General features: G+C 51.8%; 1 protein-coding gene across 3 annotated transcripts in view; it reads right to left on the bottom strand.

The window, feature by feature from the left end:
- Nucleotides 1-16,694, bottom strand: part of ORAI2 (ORAI calcium release-activated calcium modulator 2) — a 26,898-nt gene extending 10,204 nt beyond the window's left edge. The window contains exons 1-3 of one of the 3 annotated variants that reach the window (XM_074390592.1): nucleotides 15,607-16,693; nucleotides 12,291-12,422; nucleotides 8,460-8,697 (exon numbers count right to left, since the gene is read on the bottom strand). In XM_074390592.1, coding sequence (XP_074246693.1) covers nucleotides 8,460-8,697; nucleotides 12,291-12,298 — 246 coding nt within the window. In that variant the 5' untranslated portion in view covers nucleotides 12,299-12,422; nucleotides 15,607-16,693. Of the gene's footprint in view, nucleotides 1-8,459; nucleotides 8,698-12,290; nucleotides 12,423-15,606 lie in introns of all 3 variants that reach the window. The other 2 variants (XM_003934141.4, XM_003934144.4) reach the window with 2 other exon arrangements.

The raw sequence follows: 16,694 nt of genomic DNA, 5'->3' as shown, positions 1-16,694 counted from the left end.
TACTAAAAATACAAAAATTAGCCAGGCGTGGTGGCGTGCCCCTGTAATCCCAGCTACTTGGGAGGCTGAGGCAGGAGAATCACTTGAACCCCGGAGACGGAGGTTGCAATGAGCCAAGATCACGCCACTGCACTCCAGCCTGGACAACAGAGCAAGACTCTGTCTCAAAACAGGCCAGGCATGCTGGCTCACGCCTGTAATCCCAGTACTTTGGGAGGCCTAGGCAGGTGGATCACCTGAGGTCAGGAGTTCAAGACCAGCCTGGCCAACTGGTGAAATCCCATCTCTACATACAAAACTTAGCTGGGCGTGGTGGCGCAAACCTGTGATCCCAGCTACTTGAAAGGCTGAGGCAGGAGAATTGCTTGATGCTGAGAGGCAGAGGTTGTAGTGAGCTGAGATGGCACCACTGCACTTCAGCCTGGACAACCGAACAAGACTCCATCTCAAAAAAAAGACAACAAAACAAAACAAAACAAAAGCCATAAAAGTTAATAAAAAGAAAAAAACACGCCGGGCGCGGTGGCTCAAGCCTGTAATCCCAGCACTTTGGGAGGCCGAGGCGGGTGGATCACGAGGTCGAAAGATCAAGACCATCCTGGTCAACATGGTGAAACCCCGTCTCTACTAAAAATACAAAAAAATTAGCTGGGCATGGTGGTGCGTGCCTGTAATCCCAGCTACTTAGGAGGCTGAGGCAGGAGAATTGCCTGAGCCCAGGAGGCAGAGGTTGCGGTGAGCCGAGATTGCGCCATTGCACTCCAGCCTGGCTAACAAGAGCGAAACTCCGTCTCAAAAAAAAAAAAAAAAAGAAAAAAACACAAAAGTTAAAAACTGGTTGGGTGCAACGGTTCATGCCTATAATCCCAGTGGTTTGGGAGGTTGAGGCAGGAGGGTCGCCTGAGGCCAGGAATTCCAGGCTGCTGTGAGCTATGATCACACCACTGTGCTCCAGCCTGTGGGACAGAGGGAGACCGTGTCTCTACAAAAAATACAAAATTAGCCAGGTGTGGCACCTGTAGTTCCAGCTACTAAGGTGACTGAGGTGGGAGGATCACTTGAACCCAGGAGATCCAGGGTGCAGTGAGCTATGATCACACCACTGCACTTCAGCCTGGGCGGCAGAGTGAGACCTCATCTCTCCGAAAAAAGGAAACTGACCTTTCAGGCATGGTGACTCATGTCTGTAATCCAGCACTTTGGGTGGCAGAGGCGGGAGGATCGCTCGAGCCCAGGAGTTTGAGACCAGCCAGGGCAACATAGTGAGAGCCCATCTCTACCAAAAAAAAAAAAAAAAGGGAAACTGATCTTTTAAAAGATAACAACTGCGGCCGGGCGCGGTGGCTCGCGCCTGTAATCTCAGCACTTTAGGAGGCCAGGGCGGGCTGATCACTGGAGGCTGGGAGTTCGAGACCAGCCTGACCAACATGGAGAAACCCCGTCTCTACTAAAAATACAAAATTAGCCAGGAGTGGTGGCGCATGCCTGTAATCCCAGCTACTTGGGAGGCTGAGGCAGGAGAATCGCTCGAACCTGGGAGGCGGAGGTGGTGAGCCAAGATCGCGCCACTCCGCTTCAGCCTGGGCAACAAGAGGGAAACTCTGTCTCAAACACACTACACACTACATACACACACACACACACACACACACACACACACCTGAAACTGCCAACTCTGAGCTGCACACCTGGATGGCATCAGATAGACCACACTGTGCCTCCTCAGTGGAGACCAAAAACCCTGGGAGAAACGGAACCTTGAAAGCCCAGGAAAGGGGACAGATGTGAGGCCAAGGGTGAGGAGGGAAGCCGTAGCAAGGAGGCGTGGCTGGGTGTCTTAAGGAAGCAAAAGTCAACCACAGTTGGAGGTTACAGCAAGGTGGAAAAGCCAAGTACCAGCAGTTCTGCATGGTGTCTTGAAATGTGAGGTCAGCCGGGCGCAGTGGCTCACGCCTGTAATCCCAACACTTTGGGAAGCCGAGGCAGGCGGATCACTTGAGGTCAGGAGTTCAAGACCAGCCTGGCCAACATGGAGAAACCCCATCTCTACTAAAAATACAAACAATTAGCTGGGCACGGTGGTGGGCGCCTATAATCCCAGCTACTCAGGAGGCTGAGGCAGGAGAATCACTTGAACTCGGAAGGCGGAGGTTGCCGTGAGTTGAGATGGAGCCATTGCACTCCAGCCTGGGTGACAGAGCAGGACTCTGTCTCAATTAAAAAAAAAAAAAAAAGAGGCCGGGTGCTGTGGCTCACGCCTGTAATCCTAACACTTTGGGAGGTCGAGGTGGGTGGATTACCTGAGGTCAGGAGTTCGAGATCAGCCTGGCCAACATAGGAAAACTGTTTCTATTAAAAATACAAAAAATGGCCGGGCGCGGTGGCTCACGCCTGTAAATCCCAGCACTTTGGGAGGCTGAGGTGGGTGGATCACGAGGTTGAGAGATCGAGACCATCCTGGTCAACATGGTGAAACCCCGTCTCTACTAAAAATACAAAAAATTAGCTGGGCATGGTGGCGCGTGCCTGTAATCCCAGCTACTCAGGAGGCTGAGGCGGGAGAATTGCCTGAACCCAGGAGGCGGAGGTTGCGGTGAGCCCAGATTGCGCCATTGCACTCCAGCCTGGGTAACAAGAGCAAAACTCTGTCTCAAAAAAAAAAAAAAAAAAAAAATACAAGGCCGGGCGCGGTGGCTCAAGCCTGTAATCCCAGCACTTTGGGAGGCCGAAGTGGGTGGATCACGAGGTCGAGAGATCGAGACCATCCTGGTCAACATGGTGAAACCCCGTCTCTACTAAAAATACAAAACATTAGCTGGGCGTGGTGGCGCGTGCCTGTAATCCCAGCTACTCAGGAGGCTGAGGCAGGAGAATTGCCTGAACCCAGGAGGTGGAGGTTGCGGTGAACCAAGATCGCGCCATTGCACTCCAGCCTGGGTAACAAGAGCGAAACTCTGTCTCCAAAAAAAAAAATACAAAAATACAAAAATGAACTGGGCACAGTGGCGCATGCCTGTAATCCCAGCTACTGGGGAGGCTGAGGCAGGAAAATCACTTGAACCTGGGAGGCGGAGGTTGCAGTGAGCTGAGATTGTGCCACTGCACTCCAGCCTGGGAAACAGAGTGAGACCCTGCTACAAATAAATAAATAAATTAAATTAAATTAAAAATAACTCAGGAGGCTGGGCCCCGGAGTTGGAGGCTGCAGTGAGCTATGATCACACCACTGAACCCCAGCCTGGGCAACAGAGCAAGATCCTGTTTGGGAAAAGATAAAATGAAATACATGAAAAAATATATTTATATGAAGATTTCATAATATCCTTCAGCAACTACCACCTCTTAGAAGCTCATCTCCTCACGTCAATTTCAGTTGTGATAGACTTCCTAGATGAAAGAAGATATGGAAGTCCTAGTGGAGCAGAGCTGAACAGCAACTCAGCAGTAATATGGCTGGGGTCATTGTGAAATGTATTCAAAAACCAGTAGCCACAGAACATGGGTTGACGGGTGTGGCCCTGAGTTGGCTCTGGTCACCTCAAAGGATATGGCCCAACTGAAGGATATTACAAACCACAGAGGCCTCCAAGATAGGAAATAAAGATGATTACAAGGTAGAGGACGGGGCTAGCAAAAAGCAGTTTTGTTCCACCTCAAGAGGAGAGAAGGGGCCAGGCGAGGTGGCTCACTCTCGTGACCTCAGCACTTTGGGAGGCTGAGGCAAGAGGATCACTTAAGCTCAGGAGTTCAAAAACAGCCTGGGCAACAAAGCCAGACCCCATCTCTATTGAAAAAAAAAAATGACTGGAGAAGTGTCTATCGTGTGACAGCAAAAAAAAAAGAAGGAAGAAGGAGAACGAAGAGGAGGAGGAGGAAGAGGCAGCAGCAATTTTTCACTGTGTTTACGCAGAATTTTTTTTTAATTTAAATTTTTTTTTTTTTTTTGAGACAGTCTTCGTCACCAGGCACCAGGCTGGAGTGCAGTGGCGCCATCTCGGCTCACTGTAACCTCTGCCTCCCAGGTTCAAGCAATTCGCCTGCCTCAGCCTCCCGAGTAGATGGGATTACAGGCATGCGCCACCACGCCCAGCTAATTTTTGTATTTTAGTAGAGACGGGGTTTCACCATGTTGGCCAGGCTGGTCTCAAACTCCTGACCTCAAGTGATCTGCCCACCTTGGCCCCTCAAAGTGCTGGGATTACAGGTGTGAGCCACCGCGCATGGCCCTCACTTTTTTTTTTTTTTTTTTTTGATACGGACTTTCGCTCTTGTTACCCAGGCTTGAGTGCAATGGCGCGATCTCGGCTCACTGCAACCTCCGCCTCCTGGGTTCAGGCAATTCTCCTGCCTCAGCCTCCTGAGTAGCTGGGATTACAGGCACGCACCACCATGCCCAGCTAATTTTTTGTATTTTTAGTAGAGACGGGGTTTCACCATGTTGACCAGGATGGTCTCGATCTCTTGACCTCGTGATCCACCCGCCTCGGCCTCCCAAAGTGCTGGGATTACAGGCTTGAGCCACCGCGCCCGGCTGGCCCTCACTTTTGTATTTTTAGTAGAGACGGGGGTTTCCCCATGTTGGCCAGGCTGGTCAGAAATTCCTGACCTCAAGTGATCTGCCCGCCTTGGCCTCCCAAAGTGCTGGGATTACAGGCCTGAGCCACCGCACCCAGCCTATGCAGAGGTTTTATGAGGGGGCCTCAGATCACTGGTTTTGTGTGTTGGAAGAAGGACAGGCAAAAAGAAATTAAGCTTCAGGTTAGGCATAAGCAGGTGTTGCTAGACAAAGGAGCAGCTTTGCAATTCTAATGAGGGAAGACACATCATGAAGAGCGAACTCTACCTCGCGATCTGCACGTTTGCATGCTCCCAGGTGCCCGCCCTGACTCAGCTCTGGTTTCCGATGCTTAAGATTTGTGACTTATTTTTCCCTAGCCGACCTGCAGTCTGAAGAATGATCTGACCTCATGACAACGGTATGCTAATCTAATCAGGCAGGTGTGCTGCGCGCCCCCCACCCACCCACCGCCCGAGTCTCAAATCCCTGCCAGATGGTTCACTTCCTTCCCCTGCAGCTGGCACTCTGTATCTGTGAGTTCCACATCTGCAGATTCAACCAGTTGTGGGTAAAAAAAATGTTTGGGGGAAAAACCAAAGTAAAACAACAGTATTTCTCCCTTGGTATAAGGTGAAGAAAAAAATAACAGTAAAATGTAACACACCAACCTAGCCAACATAGCAAGATCCACCTCTTTTTTTTTTTTTTTTTTAAGTGGAGTCTCGCTCTCTTGCTCAGGATAGAGTACAGTGGCACGATCTTAGCTCACTGCAACCTCCACCTCCCAGATTCAAGTGATTTCCTGCCTCAGCCTCTTGAGTAGCTGGGATTACAGGTGCCTGCCATCACACCTGGCTAAGTTTTGTGTTTTTAGTAGAGATGGGGTTTTTCTACGTTGGGTCAAGCTGACCAGGCTGGTCTCCAACTCCTGACTTCAGGTGATCCTCCCACCTCAGCCTCCCAAAGTGCTGGGATTACAGGCATGAGCCACCTTGCCCAGCCAACTTTTTCTTTCAAAATGCACCATCAATCTAACAATTGAGGCTCTGGCCTGTAGAAAAACAATTGAGGCCAGGCATGGTGCCTCGAGCCTGTAATCCCAGCACTTTAGGAGGCCAAGGCGCATGGATCACCTGAGGTCAGGAGTTCGAGACCAGTCTGGCTAAGACCTTGAAACTCCCATCTCTACTAAGAATACAAACTTAGCCAGGCGGGTTGGCATGTGCCTGTAGGCCCAGATACTCAGGAGGCTGAGGCAGGAGAATTGTTTGAACCTGGGAGGTGGAGGTTGCAGTGAGCAGGAATCACGCCACTGCAGTGCAGCCTGGGTGACAGAGCAAGACTCCATCTCAAAAAAAAAAAAAAAAAAAGAAAAAAAGAAAAAGAAAAACAACTGTTTTCATATAAGGAAATAGGCTGGACACGGTGTAATGCCAGCACTTTGAGGGCTGAAATGGGAAAATCATTTGAGAGTTGAAGACTGCAGTGAGTTATGATTGCACCCCTGCACTCCAGTGTAGACAATACCACTGCACTCTCCAGCCTGGGCAACAGAGCAAGACCCTGTCTCTAAAAACAAAACAAAAAATAAATAAATGAATCACTTCCACCCAGTAGGACCTGTGAGCGCAAAGTTGTGTCCTCACTCTGAGTCCTTAACCTGTGGGATAATTCCCTCCAGGGATGTGGGTCGGCGGCTTTGGGGTCAACAGGAGACGAGTCCCTTGTCAGAGCTGTAGCTTTGCCTGAAACTGACTCTTGTCCTAGGGGATGACTCACTCAGAGAGAAGGCAGCCCAGGAGCCAGGCCAAAAGCTCTGCTCTGTCACCCTGGAGGCCACATTCCAGGAATGTCTGCATCGATAACTGGGCTAAACTGATCCAATCCCAGTCAATCCCTGAGGCCCTGCTCAGATCCCTGAGAGTGCCAAACTTTTGGGTGGTGCCCAAGACAGGGCAGACGTGGGCACCTTTCTTCAGGAAACCCTGTACCATGCAGCGATTTGATTTTATCTTTTTATTTTTATTTATTTTTATTTTTAGAAACTCTGTACTATGCAGTGATTTGATTTTATGTAATCTTGTTATTATTATTTTATTTTTAATTTTTTGAGACGGAGTTTCACTCTTGTTACCCAGGCTGGAGTGCAATGACGCGATCTGGGTTCACCGCAACTTCTGCCTCCTGGGTTCAAGCAATTCTCCTGCCTCAGCCTCCCGAGTAGCTGGGATTACAGGCAAGAACTACCATGCCCAGCTAATTTTTGTATTTTTAGTAGAGACGGGGTTTAACCATGTTGACCAGGATGGTCTCAATCTCTTGACTTTGTGATCCACCCGCCTCGGCCTCCCAAAGTGCTGGGATTATAGGCGTGAGCCTTCGTGCCCGGCCATTTTTTTTTTTTTAATTTTTAGACAGAGTCTCACTCTGTTGCCAGGCTGCAGTGCAGTGGCATGATCTCAGCTCACTGCAACCTCCACCTCCCGGGTTTAAGTAATTCTCCTGTCTCAGCCTCCTGAGTAGCTGGGACTACAGGCACGCACCACCACACCCAGCTAATTTTTTTTTTGTATTTTTAGTAGAGACAGGGTTTCACCATGTTGGCCAGGATGGTCTCAATCTCTTGACCTCATGATCCGCCCACCTCGGCCTCCAAAAGTGCTGGGATTACAGGCATGAGCCACCATGCCCGGCCTTTTTAATTAATTAATTAATTTTGAGAAGTCGTCTCACTCTTACCCAGGCTGGAGTGTAGTGGTGTGACCTTGGTTCACTGCAACCTCCGGCCTACCCCAGATTCAAGTGATTCTTGTGTCTCAGCCTCCCAAGTAGCTGGGATTATAGGCACCTGCCACCATGCTGAGCTATCTTTTTTTGTATTTTTAGTAGAGACAGGGTTTCACCATGTTGGCCAGGCTGGTCTTGCACTACTGATCTCAAGTGATCCGTCAGCCTCGGCCTCCCAAAGTGTTGGGATTACAGGAGTGAGTCATGATGCCCGGCTATATTTTGTTTTATCATTTTAGAGATGGGGTCTCGCTCTGACATCCAGGCTGGAATGCAGTGGTATAATCATAACTCACTGAGGTCTTGGCCTCCTGCCCCAGTCTCCCAAGTAGCTGGGGCTACAGGCACGCACCACCACACCCAGCTAGTTTATTTATTTAAATTCTGTAATGACGGGGGTCTCACTATGTTGCCCAGGCTGGTCTCAAACTCCTGGCCTCAAGCTCTCCTCCCACCTTGGCCTCCCAAGGTGCTGGGATTACAGGTGTGAGCCACTGCACCTACACTCCTGTCATTGCCCTGCACTGGCTGGGCGTGGTGAGTCACCCTTGTAATCCCAGCACTTTGGGAGGCCGAGGAGGGCAGATCACCTGAGGTGAGGAGTTCGAGACCAACTTGGGTAACATGGAGAAATCCCTTCTCTATTAAAAATACAAAAATTAGCCGGAAGTGGTGGCACATACCAATAATTCCAGCTACCTAGGAGGCTGAGGCAGGAGAATCACAGGAAGCCGGAAACAGTCTGCAGTGAGCTGAGATCGTGCCACTGCATTCCAGCCCAGGCTACAGAGCAAGACTCCGTCTCAAAAAAAAAAAAAAAAATTACCCTGTACTAAAACCTCCCTCCTTCCTAAGTATTTCCAAAGCAAACACTTGACAGGAACAGAAGAGAGGATGCTTTCTGAGGATTCCATCGCTTGGAGCCCCTTATTCCCGGCACTCCCACGAGCCCTCAGAGAGCCGTCCCCTTAGAGGAGCTAGGACTTGGGCGGATGCTTCCCAGTGCTTCCCTGCCAGAGACTGGAGGAAACGCTTTGGTCCCCGAGGCATCCCAGGACCTCGGTTAGCAAGGCCCATCTGACCAGTGCGCTCCTCACCTGGCACCCACACTCACCATGGCGAAGCCGGAGAGGAGGGCGGAGGTCCTGCTGGAAGCCTTCAGCTTGGCCCTGCTCAGGTACAGCTTCCTCCACGACAGGGCCTGCACCGAGTGGTGGTTGGAGGTGACCAGTTCCAGGTAGCTGCGGCGGACCCAGTCCCGGTAATCCATGCCCTTGTGGCCGGGCTCAGGGCAGGCAGGAGTGGAGGGGTCGACAGGCACGTTGAGCTCAGCGCTCATGGTGGGAGCCAGGCTGAGGGTGGGAGAGAGACACACTCAGGCATCCTAGGTCACTGTGGCCAGGAAGAGCTAGACTCCAAGCCCATTCAATCTACAAAGTCTGCTGTATACAGCTCCCGCCAGAGCCCAGGGTTTAACACATGCCCAGCACCTAAAGACATGTTTGTTTGTTTGCTTTAGAGACAGTATCTCACTCTGCTGCCCAGGCTGGCGTGCAGCAGCATGATCTCGGCTCACTGCAACCTCCGACTCCTGGGTTCAAGCGATTCTCCTGCCTCAGCCTCTAATTTTTGTGTTTTTAGTAGAGACAGGGTTTCTCCGCGTTGGCCAGGTTGGTCTCGAACTCCTGATATCAAGTGATTCACCTGCCTCAGCCTCCCAAAGTGCTGGGATTACAGGCATGAGCCACCACACTGGGCCTCCAGGACACAAAGTTATGAAACCTGGATTTCACTGTATTGTGTGATTCTGAGCATGACAGGTGACCTTTTTGACCTGGCTCCTTCATCTTGAGAATGGGGGTATTTCCACCCATAGGACTTTTATTTTATCTATCTATCTATCTATCTATCTATCTATCTATCTGAGACAGAATCTCGCTGTGTCACCCAGGCTGGAGTGCAGTGGCACAATCTTGGCTCACTGCAACCTCTGACTCCCAGGTTCAAGTGATTCTCCTGTCTCGGCCTCCCAAGTAGCTGGGACTATAGGTGCCCACCACCACCAAACCTGGCTAATTTTTGTATTTTTAGTAGAGACCAGGCTGGTCTTGAATTCCTGACCTCATGATCCACCCGCCTCAGCCTCCCAAAGTGCTGGAATTACAGGTGTGAGCCACAGCGCCTGGCCTATTTATTTTTATATAGAGACAGGGTCTCACTGTGTTGCCCAGGCTGGAGTGCAGTGGCACAATCATAGCTCACTGCAGCCTCAAACTCCTAGGCTCAAGGGATCCTTCTGCCTCAGCCTCCTGAGGAGCTAGGACCACAAACACAGGACCACGCCTGCTAATCTTTTTTTAAATTTTTCCTAGAGACAAGAGTCTCACTATATTGCTCAGGCTGGTCTCGAACTCCTAGCCTCAAGCAACCCTCCCTCAAACACCTCCCAAAGTGGTGGGATTACAGGTGTGAGCCACTGCCCCTGGCCTTATCTCTAGGGCTTTTGAACAAGACAATGCACCGAAGATGAAAAATGTCTTTCAGGCCGGGCGCGGTGGCTCAAGCCTGTAATCCCAGCACTTTGGGAGGCCGAGGCAGGTGGATCACGAGGTCGAGAGATCGAGACCAACCTGGTCAACATGGTGAAACCCCGTCTCTACTAAAAATACAAAAAATTAGCTGGGCATGGTGGTGCGTGCCTATAATCCCAGTTACTCAGGAGGCTGAGGCAGGAGAATTGCCTGAACCCAGGAGGCGGAGGTTGCGGTGAGCCAAGATCGCGCCATTGCACTCCAGCCTGGGTAACAAGAGCGAAACTCCGTCTCAAAAAAAAAAAAAAAAAAAAAAGAAAAATGTCTTTCAACATCGATGCCAGTCACGGAATAAACATTTCCAAGTAGCTGCTAGTTTCTCAAATCCAACTTAAATTTTATTTTTTTTAATTTTAATTTAAATTTATTTTTTAGACAGTCTCACTCTGTTGCCCAGGCTGAAGTGAAGTGGTGCAATTTCGGCTCACTGCAGCCTCTGCCTCATGGGTTCAAGCCATTCTCCTGCCTCAGCCTCCTGAGTAGCTGGGATTACAGGTACATACCACCATGCCTGACTAATTTTTATTTTCTTTTTATTTTTTAATTTTTACATGAGGCTCCTTAGCAGTAGAATAATTTTTATATTTTTAGTTGAGACAGGGTTTCATAATGCTGTCCAGGCTGGTCTCCAACTCCTGACCTCAGGTGATGTGCCCGCCTCGGCCTCCCAAAGTGCTGGGATTACAGGCGTGAGCCACCATGCCCGGCCTTCAACTTAAATTTTAATCAGTACAGTTCACCCTAAGAAAAATGTTGGGACTTACATAACTAAAGCCGTATCTAAGCTACAAGGGAAACTTTCAGCAAAATGAAAAATGAAATCAGCCAACTCACACAAGCACATTTTAAGGAGTAACAGACGTCGGAGATGCCTGGACTCACACCTGGCAGACATCTGGTTTGACTAACATGGATTAAACATCAGAGGACGGATCTGTCAAGATTTGTGAATTTAAACCTAAATCTCCACTAATCTAAGTAGGGGACTGGTGGTTGCGTGTGTCCCAAGGAGCTGGGCTGCTAGGCCACACGCCAGGATCCAGTTCTTATTAATCTGCAGGGCGTGCTTCAAGGGCACGGGCACCTTGTGGTTTACTTGGCATCATAAAGAGTAACTTTTCCAGCCTGGCCAACATGGCGAAACCCCATCTCTACTAAAAATACAAAAATTGGCCAGGCGTGGTGGCTCACACGTCTAATCCCAGCACTTTGAGAGGCTGAGGTGGGCAGATCATTTGAGGTCAGGAGTTCGAGACCAGCCTGACCAACATGGATAAACCCTGTCTCTACTTAAAGAAAATACAAAATTAGCTGGGCATGGTGGTGGATGCCTGTAACCCCAGCCACTCAGGAGGCTGAGGCAGGAGAATCGCTTGAACCCAGGAGGCAGAGGCTGCGGTGAGCCAAGATGACGTTATTGCACTCCAGCCTGGATAACAAGAGCGAAACTCTGTCTCAAAAAAAAAAAAACAAAAATTAGCTGGGTGTGGTGTCAGGCACCTGTAATCCTGGCTACTCAGGAGGCTAAGGCAGGAGAATTGCCTGAATCTGGGAGGCGCAGGTTGCAGTGAGCTGAGATCTCACCACTGGACTCCAGCCTGGGTGACAGAGCAGGACTCCGTCTCAAAGAAAAAGAAAGAAGAGGCCGGGTATGTTGGCTCAAAGTGCCGTAATTCCAGCACTTTGGGAGGCCAAGGTGGGCGGATCACACGGTGAAACCCCATCTCTACTAAAATATAAAAAGTTATCACACTGCCATGTGTGTACCTATGCAACAATCTTGCATGTCCTTCACATGTACCCCAAAACCTAAAATGCAATTTAAAAAAAATTAGCTGGGCACTGTGATGCCACCTGAAGTCCCAGGTACTCGGGAGGCTGAGGCAGAAGAATTGCTTGAACCCGGGAGGTGGAGGTTGCCATAAGCCGAGATCATGTCACTGAACTCCAGCCTGGCGACAGAACAAGACTCCATCTCAAAAAAATAATAAAAAAAGGTAACTTCTATGCCCAGGCCCACACAGGCCTCATGGAAAGCCTACCTCAGGCTATTACACACAGATCCCCGTTTCTGGGTCCCAGGGAGTGTGGCTGGGGACGGTGGGCGTAGTAGGGGGTGTTTAGCAGGGTCAGCAGCTGAGGAAATGCCTCAAACTTCGTCCATCCATGCCAGAGTCGAGCCCCTCATAATTGAAAATGCCGTACTTTGGAAATTACACAGGAAGGTGCTAGAGGTGGAAAACGGTCTTGCCTTTCTCTTTGTTCTCCGCCAGGCTACAAAGCCACAGCCTTCCCTGGCCTATGGGACCTCTGGGAACAGTTCTGTGCTATTTCTGCCAGGGGATGCCAATTACCAGGTCATTTATACGAATGCCAGCTCGGGCTCTCGGTCCCATCTCCTCGCACACATCCACAGCTAGCAGCACCACCTCCAGGCACTTCCATCCCTGGGACGTCTCTTCCCTTGGGGAGAATTCACAGAAATGCTGCAATCCATAGGTTAGCTCCGTATCATGGAAAATGCTGTAATTTGGAAATTCCTTTTTCCCTCTTCCCCTACCCTCATAGTTAACGGAATTGCCTGTACAGGTCTGAGGACGGCAGTATACAGAGAGGGGAGGGGTGAGGGGCTAATCTTTGCTCTCTCTGTCCTGTCCTACATCACATAGGCACTTACCACACTGGGTACTTAAGGATCCAGGATGAAAGAGGCCAGAGTTGACGATCTCCCAGTCAGGGAGCAAGATAAAGGGGTGCCGGTCAGGAAAAGTGGCTCATACCTGTCATCCCAGCACTTTGGGAGGCCCCTACGGGTGGATTACTAGAGGTCAGGAGTTCCAGACCAACTTGGAGAACATGGCAGAACCACATCTCAAATAAAAATACAAAAATTAACCAGGCATGGTGGCATGCACCTGTAATCCCAGCTACTGGGGAGGCTGAGGCAGGAGAATCACTTGAACCCGGGAGGTGGAGGTTGCAGTGACCCAAGATCTCGACATTGCACTCCAGCCTGTGTGATAGCGCCAGACTTCATCTCAAAAAAAAAAAGAAAAAAGAAAAAAAAAAAAAGCCCAGGTGCAGTGGCTCATTGGCTCATGCCTGTAATCCCAGCACTCTGGGAGGCTAAGGTAGGCAGATCACTTGAGGTCAGGAGTTGGAAACCTGCCTCACCAACATGGTGAAACAAAAATTAGCCAGGCATGGTGGTGGGCACCTGCAGTCCCAGCTGCTCAGGAGGCTAAGGCAGGAGAATCGCTTGAGCCCAGGAGGCAAACGTTGCAGTAAGCTGAGACTGCACCATCACACTCCAGCCTGGGTGATAGAGTGAGACTCTGTCTTAAAAAAAAAAAAAAAAAGGCCGGGCGTGGTGGCTCAAGCCTGTAATCCCAGCACTTTGGGAGGCCGAGGCGGGTGGATCACGAGGTCAAGAGATCGAGACCATCCTGGTCAACATGGTGAAACCCCGTCTCTACTAAAAATACAAAAAAATTAGCTGGGCATGGTGGCGCGTGCCTGTAATCCCAGCTACTCAGGAGGCTGAGGCAGGAGAATTGCCTGAACCCAGAAGGCAGAGGTTGCGGTGAGCCGAGATCGCGCCATTGCACTCCAGCCTGGGTAACAAGAGCGAAACTCCGTCTCAAAAAAAAAAAAAAAAAAAAAAAAGATGAGGGAGTGATTCTCATCCACTGAGCTAAAGGCTTCAGCGGAGGGCAGGGAGCTGAGAAGGACTGGCTGCCTCACACAGAAGCCAGGGAAAGGCACCTGCAGTTAATTACCAGGGAGGGGACACAGACGGAGGTAGTGAAGTCAGCCTTGGCAAAAGAGGGACCTTCCCTTTGCAGGCCAGCGTGCCTCATGCCTGTAATCCTAGTGCTTTAGGATGCCAAGGTGGGAGGATCACTTGAGGCCAGGAGCTGGAGACGAGCCTAGGCAACATAGTGAGACTTTGTCTCTAAACATAATTATTTTTTGAGATGGGGTCTTGCTGTGTTGCCCAGGCTGCAGTGCAGTGGCGCGATCTCAGCTCCCTGCAAACTCTGCCTCCCAGGCTCAAGCAATCCTCCCACTCCAGCCTCCCGAGTAGCTGGGACTACAGATGCCTGCCACCACGCCTGGTTAATTTTTTGTATTTTCAGTAGACAGGGTTTCACCATCTTGGCCAGGCTGGTCTAGAAATCCTGAGCTCAAGTGATCCACCTACCTCGGCCTCCATAAGTGCTGGGATTACAGGCGTGAAACACCGTGCCCGGTCTCTAAAATGAATTTCTAAAAAGAGGGAGATTTGGTATTCAAGAAGGATTGGAAATGAAAAAAAAAAAAAAAAAAAAAAAAAAGAGGGAGCTTTCTCAAGGACAAGACTTGGCCTGCATGGAAGGATTCTGAGACAGGAAGAAAACTCCAGGTGTACATGTGGGGTGGCTCCCCTTGTCCAGGAGATATGGAGGGAAGGCTGGCTGCCACGTGGGGGATTAAGGGGTAGAGGGGGCAGAGAGATGTGGGGAGAAGACTCTTGGACGCTGAGGTTGTGGAAGGAGCCAGGGGTCTGGGTAGCATGACGGGGCGGTGTCCAGCCACAGAACAGAAGGAATTGGTGAGTGTAATGGTCTGGGCACTGTTAGATCATTCTGGTTTGAGATCACAGTTTGACCCAAGGAAATGACTGGCAGACTGAGAGGAGTGGGAGGCAAGGGAGAGCCTGGTGGCCTCCAAACAGAGGAAGCGTGAAGAAGAGGGATGCCTAGGGGCCATCGGTAAGGGTGGGCTGGCTCAGGTCTGAGACGAGGTGAAGAGCTCAGGGCAGTGAGGGCTGAGAGTGGCTTCCAGGGAGTGGCCAGGGCCACATTCCCCTGCCTTGACAGCTAGGTCTCCCAAGTCCCATAGGTGAGGCCCTGCAGATGTCCCCAGAGTGGGTGGGGCTGTGGAAGAAAGGATGTCTGCCTGCCTGGAGCTGGGTCTTGAGACAGGTCTGCAGGTCTGGAAGGAGCAGTCCAGAAAGGGGTTCAAATCCATCCTCTATGCTCCCAGCGCCAACTGTGTGTGCCAGGCCTGGTGGCCGGAGGTGGGTGGATGGTGGGCGGGGGAGACAGAGTCTCATCCCCACACTGGATCTCAGGCAGGGGGTGAGGTGGGGCAGGATGGAGCCCCGCACTCCTGTCAGGTGGCACAGACCCTAGAGGATGCTCTGGGACTGAACCGCGTGGGTTTTTTGTTTTTTTGGGGTTTTTTTTTTGCTTTAACAAGCAGTCAGAGAAAACAGGTCTTGTAGAATAATGCGATCCCCTCTCTAAAGATGAGCGACTCTCCCTGGCTGGCCTGTTGGATACATTTCTAGAGGGTGGTTTGGAGTTTGACTTCCTCTAAGCATCTGGGGCACCAGCAATGGCGAGTATCTCTCTCCAGTAGGCCGGCCTCCCAGGGGCGCCCACCTGCATCCCTGTCCCTCCCCCAGGGACTCCCGGGTGTCCGGACCCGCTGCAGCCCCGACCCTGATCCTCCTCTGGGCGCCGCACCCCGCCAGGGATCTCGCGGGGTGGGGGTCACCAATCCCGGATGGGTGGTGACCGCGCCCTCACAGCTCCACCTACCCTTTCCCGCAGAGCAATTCCGCCACCCCGCAGTCGCAGGGGACCCCGCTCCCCGCACCAGGCCCCCAGCCACCGCACTCACCGGAGCTGCCCTCACCCCGCCCGGCTCTGCTCCCGCTCGGGCTGCGTGGCCGCGTGGCCTGTGGCCGGGCCGGGGCGCCGAGCACGGCCCCCTCCCTCCTTCCGCCGGTTGCCCGGGGTCCCCCGGCCCCGCCTCCACTCCGCCCCCGCAGCCGCCGCAGCCGCTGTCAAGGCAACCGGGCGCCGCCGCCACGTGACCCCGTCCGCGGGGGAGCCGCGGCCACGTCACTTGCCGGGCCGGGAGGGCGGGGCTGGCGGCGCCTCCTCAGGGAGTGGCGCCCCACCCGGGACCACGCCTGGGTCGTGCTCTGGGGAGCAGCAGGGGAGGTGGGAAGACCCCGACCCGCACCCCTGCCCCTGCTCCTGTCCCCGGCCCCTGCTCCGGGAGTCAAAGCGAGGCCCCCCCCCGCCCCACTGAGGGTCCGGCTACCCACAGACCAAGGGCTGGGCTCTCCCTGCCCCTGCGTCCGGGCGCAGAAGGGGCGTCTCGGGGGAGTGCCCAGCATTGGGCGCTGGCCACGTGGAGCGATGGGGAGTAGGGAGCGGGGACGGGTCAGGCGCGTGCCAGGTGGGCAGTGGAGGGGAAAGTTAGGTGAGGAGGAGAGAATCCGTCTGGCCATGCCCGAGTTTCAGAGAATTATTTTTCATTTTCCTTTTTTCTTTTCTTTTTTTTCTTTTTTGAGGCAAGAGTCTGGCTCTGTCGCCCAGGCTGGACTGTAGTGGTGTGATCATGGCTCACTGCAGCCTCAAATTCCTGGGCTCAAGTGATCCTCCTGCCTCAGCCTCCCAAAGTGCAGAGGCTACAGGCAGGAGCCGCCACCACACCTTGGTAATTTTTTTTTTTTTTTTTTTTTTTTGAGACGGAGTTTCGCTCTTGTTACCCAGGCTAGAGTACAATGGCGCGATCTCGGCTCACCGCAACCTCCGCCTCCTGGGTTCAGGCAATTCTCCTGCCTCAGCCTCCTGAGTAGCTGGGACTACAGGCACGCGCCACCATGCCCAGCTAATTTTTTGTATTTTTAGTAGAGATGGGGTTTCACCACGTTGACCAGGATGGTCTCGATCTGTTGACCTCGTGATCCACCCGCC

This window comes from Saimiri boliviensis, chromosome 20 (assembly GCF_048565385.1).
Source record: "Saimiri boliviensis isolate mSaiBol1 chromosome 20, mSaiBol1.pri, whole genome shotgun sequence".
NCBI lineage: Eukaryota > Metazoa > Chordata > Mammalia > Primates > Cebidae > Saimiri > Saimiri boliviensis.
The sequence above is the reverse complement of the archived record's forward strand: the minus strand, read 5'-3'. Positions and strand labels throughout refer to the sequence as shown.